Here is a 13392-nt window from a genome sequence, read left to right on the forward strand (position 1 = left end):
TGAAATATTTGAAGGAGAAATTTGAATATCCTGCTCATTGTATCTCTTATTGTATTTTTCATATTAGACCTACTTTAAAAATCTTAAACGATGAATATAGAATCACTGCATCACCAATCCATTTTTTGGTTACAACCGTGACATCTTGTTCTCCTTCTGATTTAAAAAAAACAATGTTTCATTTATGTGGGACAATCTGAACCTTGATTATTATTTATCAGTTTTCGTTGATTAATCAAAACAATGGGCAGAATGATTAGTTTATCTCACTGCGTTAAACTGATACAGTAACATCACATGCCTTAGATTATCTTGTGATATGGACGCATACTTTACTCTGGACCAACATGGCGGACGTCACACAGCTGATATTCTTCACCCTTGTCATATTGACATGTTACGTTTATTCAGATGATCCACATCCCATTATAGATGTTTGTAATCAGAAGACTCCATGTTTGTGCGAATATTCCAATGGAGACTATGTCGATCTACAATCCTTATCTAATAATAACGACACAGAGCCCAGGTAAGAGGTAGCGCCATTTCCACTGAAATTATTTCACTCAGAGGACCAATACCTCAAGCTTGTCAAAACATATTGGAATTCGAACATAAAAGAGTCCAAAACACAGTATTCATAACATCAGAATGTTATACATCGCTATACATTACTATTGAAGTCTTGATACAATATGCAAATTTGACATGTTTGTGTAAAATTGTACATTGAAGGACATCCTTAACCAACATGAATTAATTTATATCTGAAAAACAAAACTTATCTTTCCATCCATTAGAATATTTGTTTTGTTTTAGAATGTCTTATTGCCGTTATTAGCCATCTTTCGGCATAATTTGTTAAAAAATATGCCATAATAATGTTTAAATTCACACATATCAAACTATCAACGATAAAGATTGAAGGACTTTTTAAAGTAGCCCTATTGTTAAAATTATTCCAAATTATATCAAACAGGCAAAACACTACATTGACAACCAAACCAACAATTATAAACTCGAACCCCTCCAAAGACGATGGTCAACTCAGCAGGTGCCTCGGAAAGGTTATCAGTTCCTGCTATTCTGTTAGTATCCGTCGTGTTCCACATGGCAGTGACAATCCGGCGATAACCCACATTCAAAAGAGGAAAAGATGACGCGATCGTGGTAAAGACAAGTAAAACACATCCTTGGACAGTTTTGTCGTAGATAATCTGTATGGCTGAACCAAATCTTGATGACTGTTCAATTGAAAACCCTTGGTTCAATACCTTTCGTGTAAGCAGCAACCATCAAATAGGTCATAGTAGAAATGGCAAGCTATGGAGTTTATTATCCATAGGAGATATATATTCCATATGCAGATTTTGCTGCACTTTTGCCAGATAAAAATGAAAAACTCACAACTGAAATCAAAGTACTGAAGTACTGAACATCGGATGACCACAAGTTCTTGAGGATGGTCAAAAGCACTTGTCTCAGAAAAAAACAACATATCTCTTTACCTAAAACTGAGGTTAATGTACAGAGATATATTTTTTTCTGAGACAAGTTCGTGCGTGGATGATGAATAAATGACAGGAAATTCAACTTCACCGTAATAACTATTATATTGTAGTGATACAAATCAGTATACACTGAGTTTTTGTTTATATTATATTAAAATAACAGTTACATATATATATGATTTGAATCCATTTGTATATCATTCTATTCTACTATTCTAAAAATAGTGCAATGCAAGTGCATGGTGGACACTTTTCTGTAAAAATTCGATTTTTCTAAGATTGGATACGAGTAGGCATTCATATTTTCCCGCAAAATCAATTACAGAGTTACCGGTCCTTGACGGTATTTTCACAAAACGTTCTTTGAGATATTCTTCCGCATGCTTTAACACAATTTTTCGGTACGTGTGCATTGATATTATCAATAATTTTTTACTTATATATATATATCTAACTACAAAACATTTTCATATTATCAATTTATGTTGTTAACAAAAATATTTTTATCAGTATTCATTGAAGAGATGTATTTATATCAAACGATAAGGAATGTTATTTTGCACTCGTTTATGTGCGCGTATTCATCATGTTTATAGATCGGTTACAAACCCAAAACTAATTTACATAATGGAAATCTAGGCGATAGCAATACATCGGGATGACCTCAAGGTCATCGCGATGTAAAAATGGAATCATCTTTTTTGTTGTTCAGTTTAGCTTTCAACCGACCCTCACTGTCAATTTCTATCAACATGGTCAGCAACTATGACTTATTATGCTAACATCATCTATATGACGGAATTTTAAGTTAAAGGATAATGCTATATTCCTTTTCATTCTTCTTGGGGAGTCCCCACATGAAGTCTGTTGTATACGAATACGGATGAAAGTCGGCTAGAAGAGGTACACAATATGTTGACGTCGGAAATTCGGCTTTTTTCAAACAGTATAAAAATATGAAAATATGTGATTGTCAATGAGACCACTATCCGCCATGGTCCTTTTTGTCCTTCCGACATGCACATGGGTGCAAAAATCGGCTCATTTGACCAGATAACCTAGTAGACAGAAAATGAAACTTTGATGGACACCCACTCTAAATGATAAACATTCACAAACTTAAAAAGGTGTTCTTCTGATGACAGCATAAAGGTGGGAACCAATTTTGTACATGGACATTGATTGTCTTCAAGTTTAGCTATTCCTTTACTTCGCCAAAACAGTAGAGATGTTATATGTACAGGGATAATTGTTTATTATAAACGATGATTTTCCTTGAGGGGGATGGCACGCTTTTTGTGATGTGGGATATGGAGGTTAAACATGGGATGTGGGATATATGGGGTAAAAATGTGGAGAGCTGGGGAAAAGAAGGAAAAAAGGTAAAACTTACAAAAAAGGGGGATTTGGGAAATGAGTACCCCGTGTCACCCCCTTGTTATTTTATGTTCATTTTTATACAACAGTACCTAACTAGAAAGTACAATAGAATTGTAAATGGTATATCTCTTTCAGGAAATTATTATACATTGAGCAGAATATTAGGTCAAGTTATCACGTTGAATGGAGCAAATTACGATATAGACAAAAGAAGTACATAGTATTCTTGCTTTATATATGTATATTTATTTTTAGGTTTAAAGATGCTAAATCTGAAATATTTGGTGGTGCAAAATACTCATGGAACCCTTGTCATCTGTTTAATGAAGGAGAGTGCTCAAACGTCACGGTAACAATATTTTATCATTAATATTGGAAGGCAAATGTTTAAAGTTCAGAGTATTGTTTACGTAAAAATGAAAACTGTATTTTAGATTGCTCTTCAACTTCGTACGTTATTTGGCATTTTATCTTGTTTGATTCGAGCGTCACTGTTAAGTCTTTTGTAGACGAAACGCGCGTGTGGCGCACAAAATTATGAAACTGGTATCTTTGATGGGTTTTTTATATTCTTCTTTCCTGGCGGTTTATCTAAACAAAAAGGATACGAAATACATCCTAGCCAGTGCTGAACCAGAAGTGACACCTATAGATAGTCAAACAACTGTTTCATTGCTCTATTTCTATTTAATAAACTCAAAGTAAATCTTTTGCGTACCTGTATCATGAAGGTTCAGCACTTTTTTTTCAAAGAAACAAGAGTCAAAATGATACAGTAAAAATATTCCTGAATTTTTTCTGATATATTAAAAGGCATAGTTATCTTTTGACCTCGCTAGATTGCTAATAAAATCTACAGTTTCAGATTAAATCTAGGACATCATGTTGGGTAAAAAAAAAATAGAAACTGTGTCAATGTGAATAGAGACTTCCGAAGAAGAGAATCAACTTACACTTCATTTATTTTATATATTACCATATTTGTCTGCGGTACCTTTTAATGAATTTGCACAACTTTTAACCGAATCAAATATAATATGTAAATCTACTTTAGGCATACCAGTCTTGTATTACAACATGGAGTGAAATAAAAGTCCATTTTTCTGTTTAATTAAAAATTTATGCCGAAACATCTATTTAGATGTAAAACAAAAATGTTGCATCATTAACAATTCCATTAAGTGAACAGTTTTCAACAAAAGGCAGACGTATATTCATTTTGTCAAGATCAAAATCGTCCCGATACGATAAAAGTTGTGAATAATTTCAAAATAAAACTATAAATGATCTGCCATCGATGGTAATTTATCCAAATTACCAAAAAAAAAAATTGAGATAGGACAACCACGGACAAGGTTCCCAGCTTTGGACTTGCACATAAATATGTTGCAGTGTTGATATTTTTTTTTTAGATCTCATATATAATGGTTAACAGTTCTTCAACAATAAATCTCTATATTTCTGACAAAAGTTGTTAGTGAATATTTTTGCCATTATTGATATCTTTATCACCACCGATTTTTGGTGGGGTTCGTGTTGCTCAGTCTATAGTTTTCTATGTTGTGTTTTGTGTACTGTTGTTTGTCTTTTAGTCTTTTTCATTTTTCACATGGCGTTGTCAGTTTATTTTCGACTTATGAGTTTGAATGTCCCTTTGGTGTCTTTTGCCTCTCGTTTAGCTCTTGCGTTTCCTATTATGATTACTTTGATAGACGGTTGTTGCTTACAAGGAGGCTATTGAACCAGTGGCTTTTAATGTAGAAATTTAAATGATCTCTCTGAAGATTTTACAAGTGCCATCATGATTTGCTTGACCGTTTTGGAATATCTGTGTCACGTTTGATAACATATAACCGATATGTTTTAATTGCGTAACCAAAATCACCTCTTTTTCAATTGTGATAACTCATATGTGACTCGTCTTCTGATTTTTACTAGCCATGAGCGAACAACAGGTACCACAAATGGAACAGCAACTAGTTTTGTGTGTACTGTTTTACAAACTCTTGTTTGTCTGTTTTCTTTTTACATTGTATGGTCTGTTTTTCTTCGACCTTAATCGCCCTTTTTGGTATCGTTTATCCTTTTTAAAAGGCCTCTGGTTTTTTTTCTTTGTCTATCTTTTTAGTAAAAATAAACTTGACATGTTTAGTGTATAACTTTTCTGATAAATGTTCTCTTGAATCGCTGTGAATGCGGTTTCTATAGTCTCATTAATTTTCTCAAAAGATCTGTGACATCATTCAAAAGTTGTGTATATAAATAAGAAGATGTGATATGAGTGCCAATGAGACAACTATCCATCCAAATCACAATGTGTAAAAAGTAAACAATTATAGGTCAAAGTACGGCCTTCAACACGGAGCCTTGGTTCACACCGAACAGAAAGCTATAAAGGGCCCCAAAAAGACTAGTGTAAAACAATTCAAACAGGAAAACCAACGGTCTAATCTATATAAAAAACGAGAAACACTTATGAACCACACCAACAAACGACAACCACTGAACAACTGGCTTCTTTAGTTTATTATAATTAAAAAAAAAACATGACAAGGCGTACAAGATGGAGAAATTTTCTTTTTAGATGTGTGAAATCATTGCTGGGGCACCTACTCCAAAATATGTTCCCATAGGAAGTCTTAAGAACGCTAAGTTCGATCATAACGAAGTAAACGGAGACCTTCAACTTCAGTATGGTATAACAGGTGAAGAGAACAGGTAATGAATCTTGTAATCAAACATTACTCAGACAATATGGAGGTTCGATTTAGTACCCTAATCACAAACAGTAACTTTTATAGTAATGATGTTGACAAAGGATATGAACTTTTAAAATCTTGTCTCTTCGAACGACGCCGAATTGCAAGTAATAATACGCAAAAAGGGGTAACAAGAATCGCCAAAAATACCACACAGTACAACAGACCACAGCAACCAGAGTAAAATTAAATAGGCAGACAACCCCTGACTTGGAACATCCACAAAATGAGGTCACATCGGATAGGATAAAATTTTTGTATGGTTTACCATGTTTGAGAAGTAGAAACTGAAAACTACAATTTCTTAAAATTATCTTAAAAATATAAGTCAAAATAAAGTGATTTTGGTAATTTGGGGCAACAGTAGTTAAACGATGTTCGAATCTCGTTAATCAATTAAGAAGAGGCAAAACAAAACTAAAACTGAGGAAATCGCAAAAATTCCTGAAGGCGCGACATCAAGTGCGTCATCAGAGACACAACCGATACTTGCTGTATTGATCTCGTGACAAGAAAATAGTTCAGTATGTAGGAAATTTCTCTTGCAGTAAAAATGTATTGTTGTTGAAGGAATTCTTAGATAAGACACTTTTACAAATTTGATTAAAAATATTGTTTTATAAAGAAAATTGTGTTCAATTCAGATTTATGATACAGTGTTTATTAGTAGCTTGACAAATAAAAAAAAACCTCTGAGAATGCAAACTCTTTTCAATATCATTTTCCATGAGGGCTTTATACAATGTTCAAATAGCAACTATTTCTAAACCACACACACAGTCACATAGAAAACATTTTAATAAAATCTGTGATTACTATTCACAGGACAGCGTATATAATATTGTTCTGCGATGAAATGCAGGAAGGACAATTCATTGTCACAGGTGAAGAGCCTGCAGGGAGTGGTAAATATGTAAGTCATAAAGTCATATAGATTTATATCATATTTTTAATGCTAAAGTCTAATTTTAAAATATTTAAACCATTCAATTTAAATTTTAAGGTGTATGATGCAACAATTATTTTGTTTTAGTTAAGGTCGACACAGAACGTCAAACCATAGCATGTATTGAACAAGGGAAGTCCTTAACGAAATGGAGTTACTAAAACTTCTCCTTGCAGTACTCTAGGTAGTATCTATGCTAAGGGGGCGTCCGTATTTATTTATAATCTGCAGCCATATCTGCTCGGAACGGTAATGTCAAACTTCATGTCCCGTGTTGAGAAGAAGATAAAACACAATCCTTTAAAGATTCTAAGGGAATTTAGTACAAGGCAAACAGTCAAATGTTTACAGCCAAAATTCTCTTACTTCCCAATTCTATATTCCTGTTTATATATATTTTTTAACTTGCATTCGATATAAATCTTCTTAAATAATTTGCCAATTGACGACTGTGATCAAACAACCATCAATAATTCGAATATTGGAATCGCATAAACAAATTAGAGACTTGTAAGCATTGTACCTCTCACTAAGCAACTTTTCCTGAATAACGATCGTCATCGTGTGTTCGTGAATCTGATATGAAAGGGTATGTCTAAATTTTGTCATCATGGGCAGAAAATAATCATTTAGGCGTGGTTTTCCTTTTTTGGATAGACTTAGTGGTCTCACTCTCGCGGTATCCACTCTTAAAAACTGAAAAAATGAAATTGATAGATTACTGCTGAACGTTTAGCGGCTAACATTAAATAAATATTCAGGACGATAATTGGTTAATGTGAAATGAATCAGAGGATGTCATGTTTTGTATTAGACCGACACGCACTCGAGTCCGATTTTATAACGTGCCTTTTAAAAGTTCACAGGAAGATCTGTCACAAACGTTGATGTATTTTCCAACTTGGAGTCGTCCAGGTTTTATTTTTCTTTACACGAAATTAAAACGTGCTTGATAGGAAACATCGCATTCCTACTTATATGTATAATAGTTGGCCCGCCGTGGATAGAACCAAAATCTCCCGCACTCGTTGCAAGCTCGCTACGTGAACTAACTGAGACTATTTGAATCTTTTTTGTACTCTTCAATTGATTAAAACTTTCTTTAGAAAGTTAGGACATGTTTCCTCCGTAAAAGTGTTATCAAGCTGATCTTGTGGTATCAGCTCAATAAAACTTCTAAAAAGATCAGTAATTTACATAATGAAATGTTAATGTTATTTCAATCCTATGAACTCCAGAATACAGCAGAACTCATTTTAGGATCTAAGTTAAGACAAAATAGGACAGGAATTTCCATGCCAAGCTGGTCTGCGGAAATTCTCCCTGTTAAAGTGCTTAACAAAAGAAGCAACATTTAATATATTTGAGGTTTACCACCATGCTTGTCCCTACCATTATGTGCCAGTACCAGGTGGGGCTAACTGTACCATGTGTTGTTAGATGTTGATTGGCTAGTATATATAAAACATACACAGGATAACAGTAATCATACAAAAAAATATTGGACAGAACAGCAATCACTAAAACTTCTCCGAAAAAATAGACGTACAAACAAACACAAACAAACAACATATGGTCCACATGCTGAGGTCTCATGAACTCTAAACATAGAACTAGGTGCAGTGTCGTTAAAATGGGCATTGATAATTTCATTTTTCGCTAAAATGTGTTAAAAATCTTGCGCTAAAACGTCCGATTTTTTTCGCTAAAATGGCCTCCGCCGATGTAGCATACATCATTTCTAAGCCATATCCGGTTGTTAGTTATATAGTATGTTTGAGTTCTATAAATCTGAAAAAAACGTATTAATAAAAATCAGTTTTTTCGGAAATGGTGTTTCATTGCAGTGTATCTTTTCATGTTCTATATAGTATACGAACTCTGACAATTTCATTTTTATTTTTGCTTAATTATGTAAAATGTTGTCCGTAAGGTCTAACGTTAAATTGTCAATAAGGTAAACAACACGTGCCATACCTTATGATTTAGATTTAAAAGAAGTTCGTCCTGGTCAAGTTTCATCATTTGTATTTCAAATGACTTAAGTACAAATTTACAATAGAAACCAAATTTGCATTTTTATTTGTTATTGACCAAAATTTAACAATAAGATAAAAAATGGGATACAAAATCAGCTTACAAGTATGAACTCTAATTTTAATAATTTACTTTTTTTAAAGATTTATGGAACTGAAAAAGACCACAAATCAAGGTAGATAATAATGTCAGATTAATAACATGTATGATGGATTGTAAAAACCCAGATGTGATCTTAACTGATTCTATGAAAAAAAAGCTTGTCCTTATTTGATCAGATTTTACATATATTCTCATAATTTTTTGTTGGCAGTATTTTGAGTTACATAGCAAGCATGTGTGTCGATCTACGACGTCTCCAACTATAACAAATCCGAGCAATGGTTTGAGTGCTGGATCCGTTATAGGTATAATGTAAGTATTACTAACGAAAGAAGTAAATATGTAAAGTTCACACTTAGTAGACTTTATTATCAATGAAAGAAGGAATTGTGAAAGAGCACACTTAGTAAACTACATCATTAAAAAATAATTATTTCAATAATTGAAAGAACGCTTAATCTTTTTGGAGATTATAATCCGTTCTCTAGCATCATATTTATCTTATTAGGGATTAGTTTTTTTTTCTTTCTTTTTTAAACCTTTTGGATTAACTAACACATAATAATGTTTTGTTTTTTTTCATACTGTAGAATTGCTTCTTTAATTGGAGTATATTTACTGGGAGGTATGGCATATCAAAAGATAAATGGAGCTTCAGGAAAAGAAATAATCCCAAATTATTCGTTCTGGGCAGCCGTTGGCTCCTCCATAAAGGTATACATGTACTTTACGTTTGCATATTCAAAGCCTTTATGTGTTGATTGGTCGGTTCTGTCGCTGCACTATTAATCCCCAAAGATATCAGCTGCCAAGTAGCAAGTGCTTCGGTATTGATGATTATTTAAATGATACATTTTCCTGTAGATTTCAAATTCATGAATTATGTAATTGCACTAAAACTAAGAGCGTAACTACCTAGGGCTACGTTTAGGGGTATTTTGGTGGTTTTTTTTCGCTCTGAAACCATTGACATTATGTCTTTTCAAACTTCCGATCTCGAGCATATTTAATGAAGGTTATTCCAGATACACGTGTTGTGCAAACAAATGTGTTAGCATACGTATTTATAAAATGAACTTGTCATTATAAATTTGTGGTACTGGTACATGGTAAAACATCTTCACGAGACGGAGTAGTAGATTTTCTGGACGTAGCACACGATACGTACTGAAAAATAATGGTACAATATAAAAACAAGGAGATGAGGCATGATTGCCAATGAGACAACTATCCACCAAAGTTCAAATAAAGTGGATGTAAGCAATTATAGGCAACCTTACGGCCTCCAACAACGAGAAAACCCCATACCGTATAGTCGGCTATAAAAGGCCCCGACATGAAAAATATGAAACAATTCAATTGAGAAAACTAACGGCCTAATTTATAACAAAACTATTCGCGAAAAACAAATATGACAGACATATTTAAAACAAACTTAAAGAATACAAGGGCGCATTGCATTTGCATTTGTGCCAATTTTTAAATAAATGCAATATTTCATATGCGCCACAGGGTTGTACTTCATTTGCGCCACATGATTGTATTTAATTTGCGCCAAAAGTAAATACTGGTTTTGCACCAATTTACAGGTAAAACATATCGGAAACGTTTTGATATAAGTCGTATCCTGAATACCAGAATCGTTTAAGAAATGCTGTACCCCCCCCCCCCTAAATTAAGTAAGTGAGTTCATACTCATTTCTCATACAAAACTGAGAGTCACTAAAAGGTATAAAATTGTAAAGTGTAAATTCATTCTGAGAAAAATAGAAAGGTAATCCAGATATACTTTTGTAATGTTTTATGACCTCACATTTAGGATATTTAATGAATTGAAAAACAGAGGCAATCGTATAGATATACCTCAAAAAATAGCCAAAACAGAATCACAATAGATGTAGTGTTTAATGCTTTCATTGTGGTTTATAGATGAATGTGATTTATGATAAATATGTTATACTATGCTATCAAAACTATTTTGTAACATTATTATTAAAGTCTCTTTTTCAATGTAGATCTATTATTTATACTATTTACCTGTATTATTGGCGCAAATGGAATGTTTTATTTTGGCGCAAATGGAATGCCAATTGGCTTAAAAGCAAAGCACTGGAATACCAAACAGAAGTTTGTCAAATCAAGATTGATCATTTTCATCTTTTTACTTAGAACTGAAACATAAATCATGATACGACATATTTATTAGTGTAAAATCCAAACAATCGGATCGCTAAGTACTAAATACATCAAATAACACAGATAAACAATTAACAATACAAATATACTGACAGAATCATCTAAAAGTTATGCTTGCATTTGCGGATTTATGTACAGATTAATCAAACTATCATGCATGTCAAAAATATATATATTAGCGCAGTTTGCGATACTTTATCTCCGAAGTAATTAAGCTTTGTCATGGTATATTGTTGTTCTTCAATGTATAGCAATAAACGTCCAATACTAGTTCAGATACAGTTATACATATGTGCAGCGGTCCGTGCAACAATTGAGATTATAATAAATCGAGTTTACTAATAATAAAATCAAAACTTACTATAACATATAATGTATGGCATTTTTTGTAGACTGGTGTTGTGTATGTCTTTACTTGTGGAAGATCGGAATATGAAGAAATTGACGAAAAACAAAGAATAAACCAACATCCTCAAATCTAAATGTCTTGTCTCATTGAATTTCGTCCTCAATGTGAACTGTTTGTTATTGTTTATAAATTTATTACTGTGTGTATGCAAATGAAATAATAAAAGAGAAGGTACATCTTGTGTCTGGTTTGGCCCTGTAGGTTCTCCAATAATGAAAAATTGTGTTATCCGAATATCAGTAACATTTTCAAACATTCGTGCAAAAGTTTAAAGAAATATATATATCAACTTTATTTCTTTTTGTCATCACTGAAAAAAACAAATTGCTATTATTAAAACCATTTTGTCTTAAGGTGAACATATCGAAGGGCTCAAGCGTCGCCCTTTTCTTTTTAGCGAGAATGCGATTATGACAAAATACAACCTCTGTCAAAATCTGTTTGGGTCAGGTTCAATCTCTGTATTAGATCTCAGTATGCATCAGTTAAATTTTCATGCTTTTTATGCCCCCGTAACTAAAAGTTTGGGGGCATATTGTTTTACCCCTTTCCGTCCGTCCGTCCGTCCGTCCGTCCCATTATTGGTATATATCTATTCCGCATAACTCCTCCTACATTTTGAATGCTAGGAAGTTTTAACTTTGCTGGCTGTTTGTACATATATTGAAGGTGTGCATGTGGTCAGGGTTTTGATTTTTATTAATATTTGCTCTTTTGGGAGATAGTTGAACTTTGTCATTTTTGGAGTATATACTTGCATAAGAGGTGCATAGCGTTTCCGGATAACTCCTCCTACAATGAACCATAGACCTATGTGCTCCCATGCTCAACTTTTTGTATTTTAAAATAGCACTATGCATCTGCGGGGGCATCATTTGTGTCTCCCAAATACAATAATATCTCAAAGAAAGTCCTACATTGACTTTGTTATATAATACAGTTACTTCAGAGTGGAGTGCGGGGGCATTACTTTGTCTAGTTTTTTTTATAATTTTGCCGTTTTTTACATTTTATCAGTAAACGGTTATGTTTTAAATGAGATTATGAAGTATATATTTTCAACGTTTAAAATAATGTAGAGCAGTCAAACGGTTATTACACATAGCGTTTATAACATACATCGACAATAAATGAAATATTAAAACTTGAATATACGTATATATCATCCAATGCTTTTCCCGTATTTATATATATATATAAGTACGTCTGAATCCCGGCGAGGGAAGAACAAAAAAATTGCGAAAGCAAATTTACAGTTCTAACATTGTTGGGCTGATGTTTAGACGAGTTGTATATATACAAGTCTAAATATAAAGTGCCTAGAAAATCAACCTAACAATGTTAGAGTAGATTTGATTCTTTACTTCCTCCGCGAGCGGGGATGGAACTTGTACTTTTCACTTCATACTTATACGGCAACACCGCCTAGCATTGCGCAGACGCCTTATCCTCTCCTCTAACTATAGCTGATATAAATAAGCTTTCGTTTTGGGAGGTGTTACCTTCTCGTAGGAATTAAACAAGGACATCTAGACGCAATACACAAAGTATTTTTAAGTGTACAGAAGTGATCATCTACTCATCTCTTTAGTATAATTATAGGATGCTGTTCTATTTTTAGAAGGTATAATTTACAGTTGTCACCACACATAGGCAGACATACAAGTCTAAATATATATAATATTTATTTATTTATTTTGCTAACCATTAAATTTACCTTTAAATTATATGTACATGAACATTCTTTCGTGTTTTTGAACTACAAGGTTTTTTGGTTATTTAGAAGTATTCTGAAATACGACTGAAAAATAATATAACGAAATAAGGTCTGAATCTCGTTCTATTATACAATATTGAATACAACCACGTATATGGATACTGTACGTTTGTCTTGTATACAAAACTCTATCTTGAATTTGTGTCAAGGTTTCATGTGTTTTCATATGAAAATGTATGTACATTATAAGGTTTTAGGGGAGGATCTAGCGTATACCACTACAAAATGTATGTACATTATAAGGTTTTAGGGGAGGATCTAGCGTATACCACTAC

At 33.1% G+C, this 13392-nt stretch overlaps 1 protein-coding gene across 1 annotated transcript; it reads left to right on the plus strand.

Moving 5' to 3' along the window:
* Positions 1-312: 312 nt before the first annotated feature.
* On the plus strand, positions 313-11516 carry LOC127728831 (uncharacterized). The gene is made up of 7 exons (XM_052236431.1): positions 313-529; positions 3147-3240; positions 5476-5609; positions 6476-6563; positions 8947-9047; positions 9326-9449; positions 11324-11516. Exons 1-7 carry the CDS (start codon positions 348-350, stop codon positions 11411-11413), a joined length of 813 nt encoding a protein of 270 aa, XP_052092391.1. The 5' UTR covers positions 313-347; the 3' UTR covers positions 11414-11516.
* Positions 11517-13392: the final 1876 nt, after the last annotated feature.

Source organism: Mytilus californianus, unplaced genomic scaffold, assembly GCF_021869535.1.
Source record: "Mytilus californianus isolate M0D057914Y unplaced genomic scaffold, xbMytCali1.0.p SCAF_2, whole genome shotgun sequence".
NCBI lineage: Eukaryota > Metazoa > Mollusca > Bivalvia > Mytilida > Mytilidae > Mytilus > Mytilus californianus.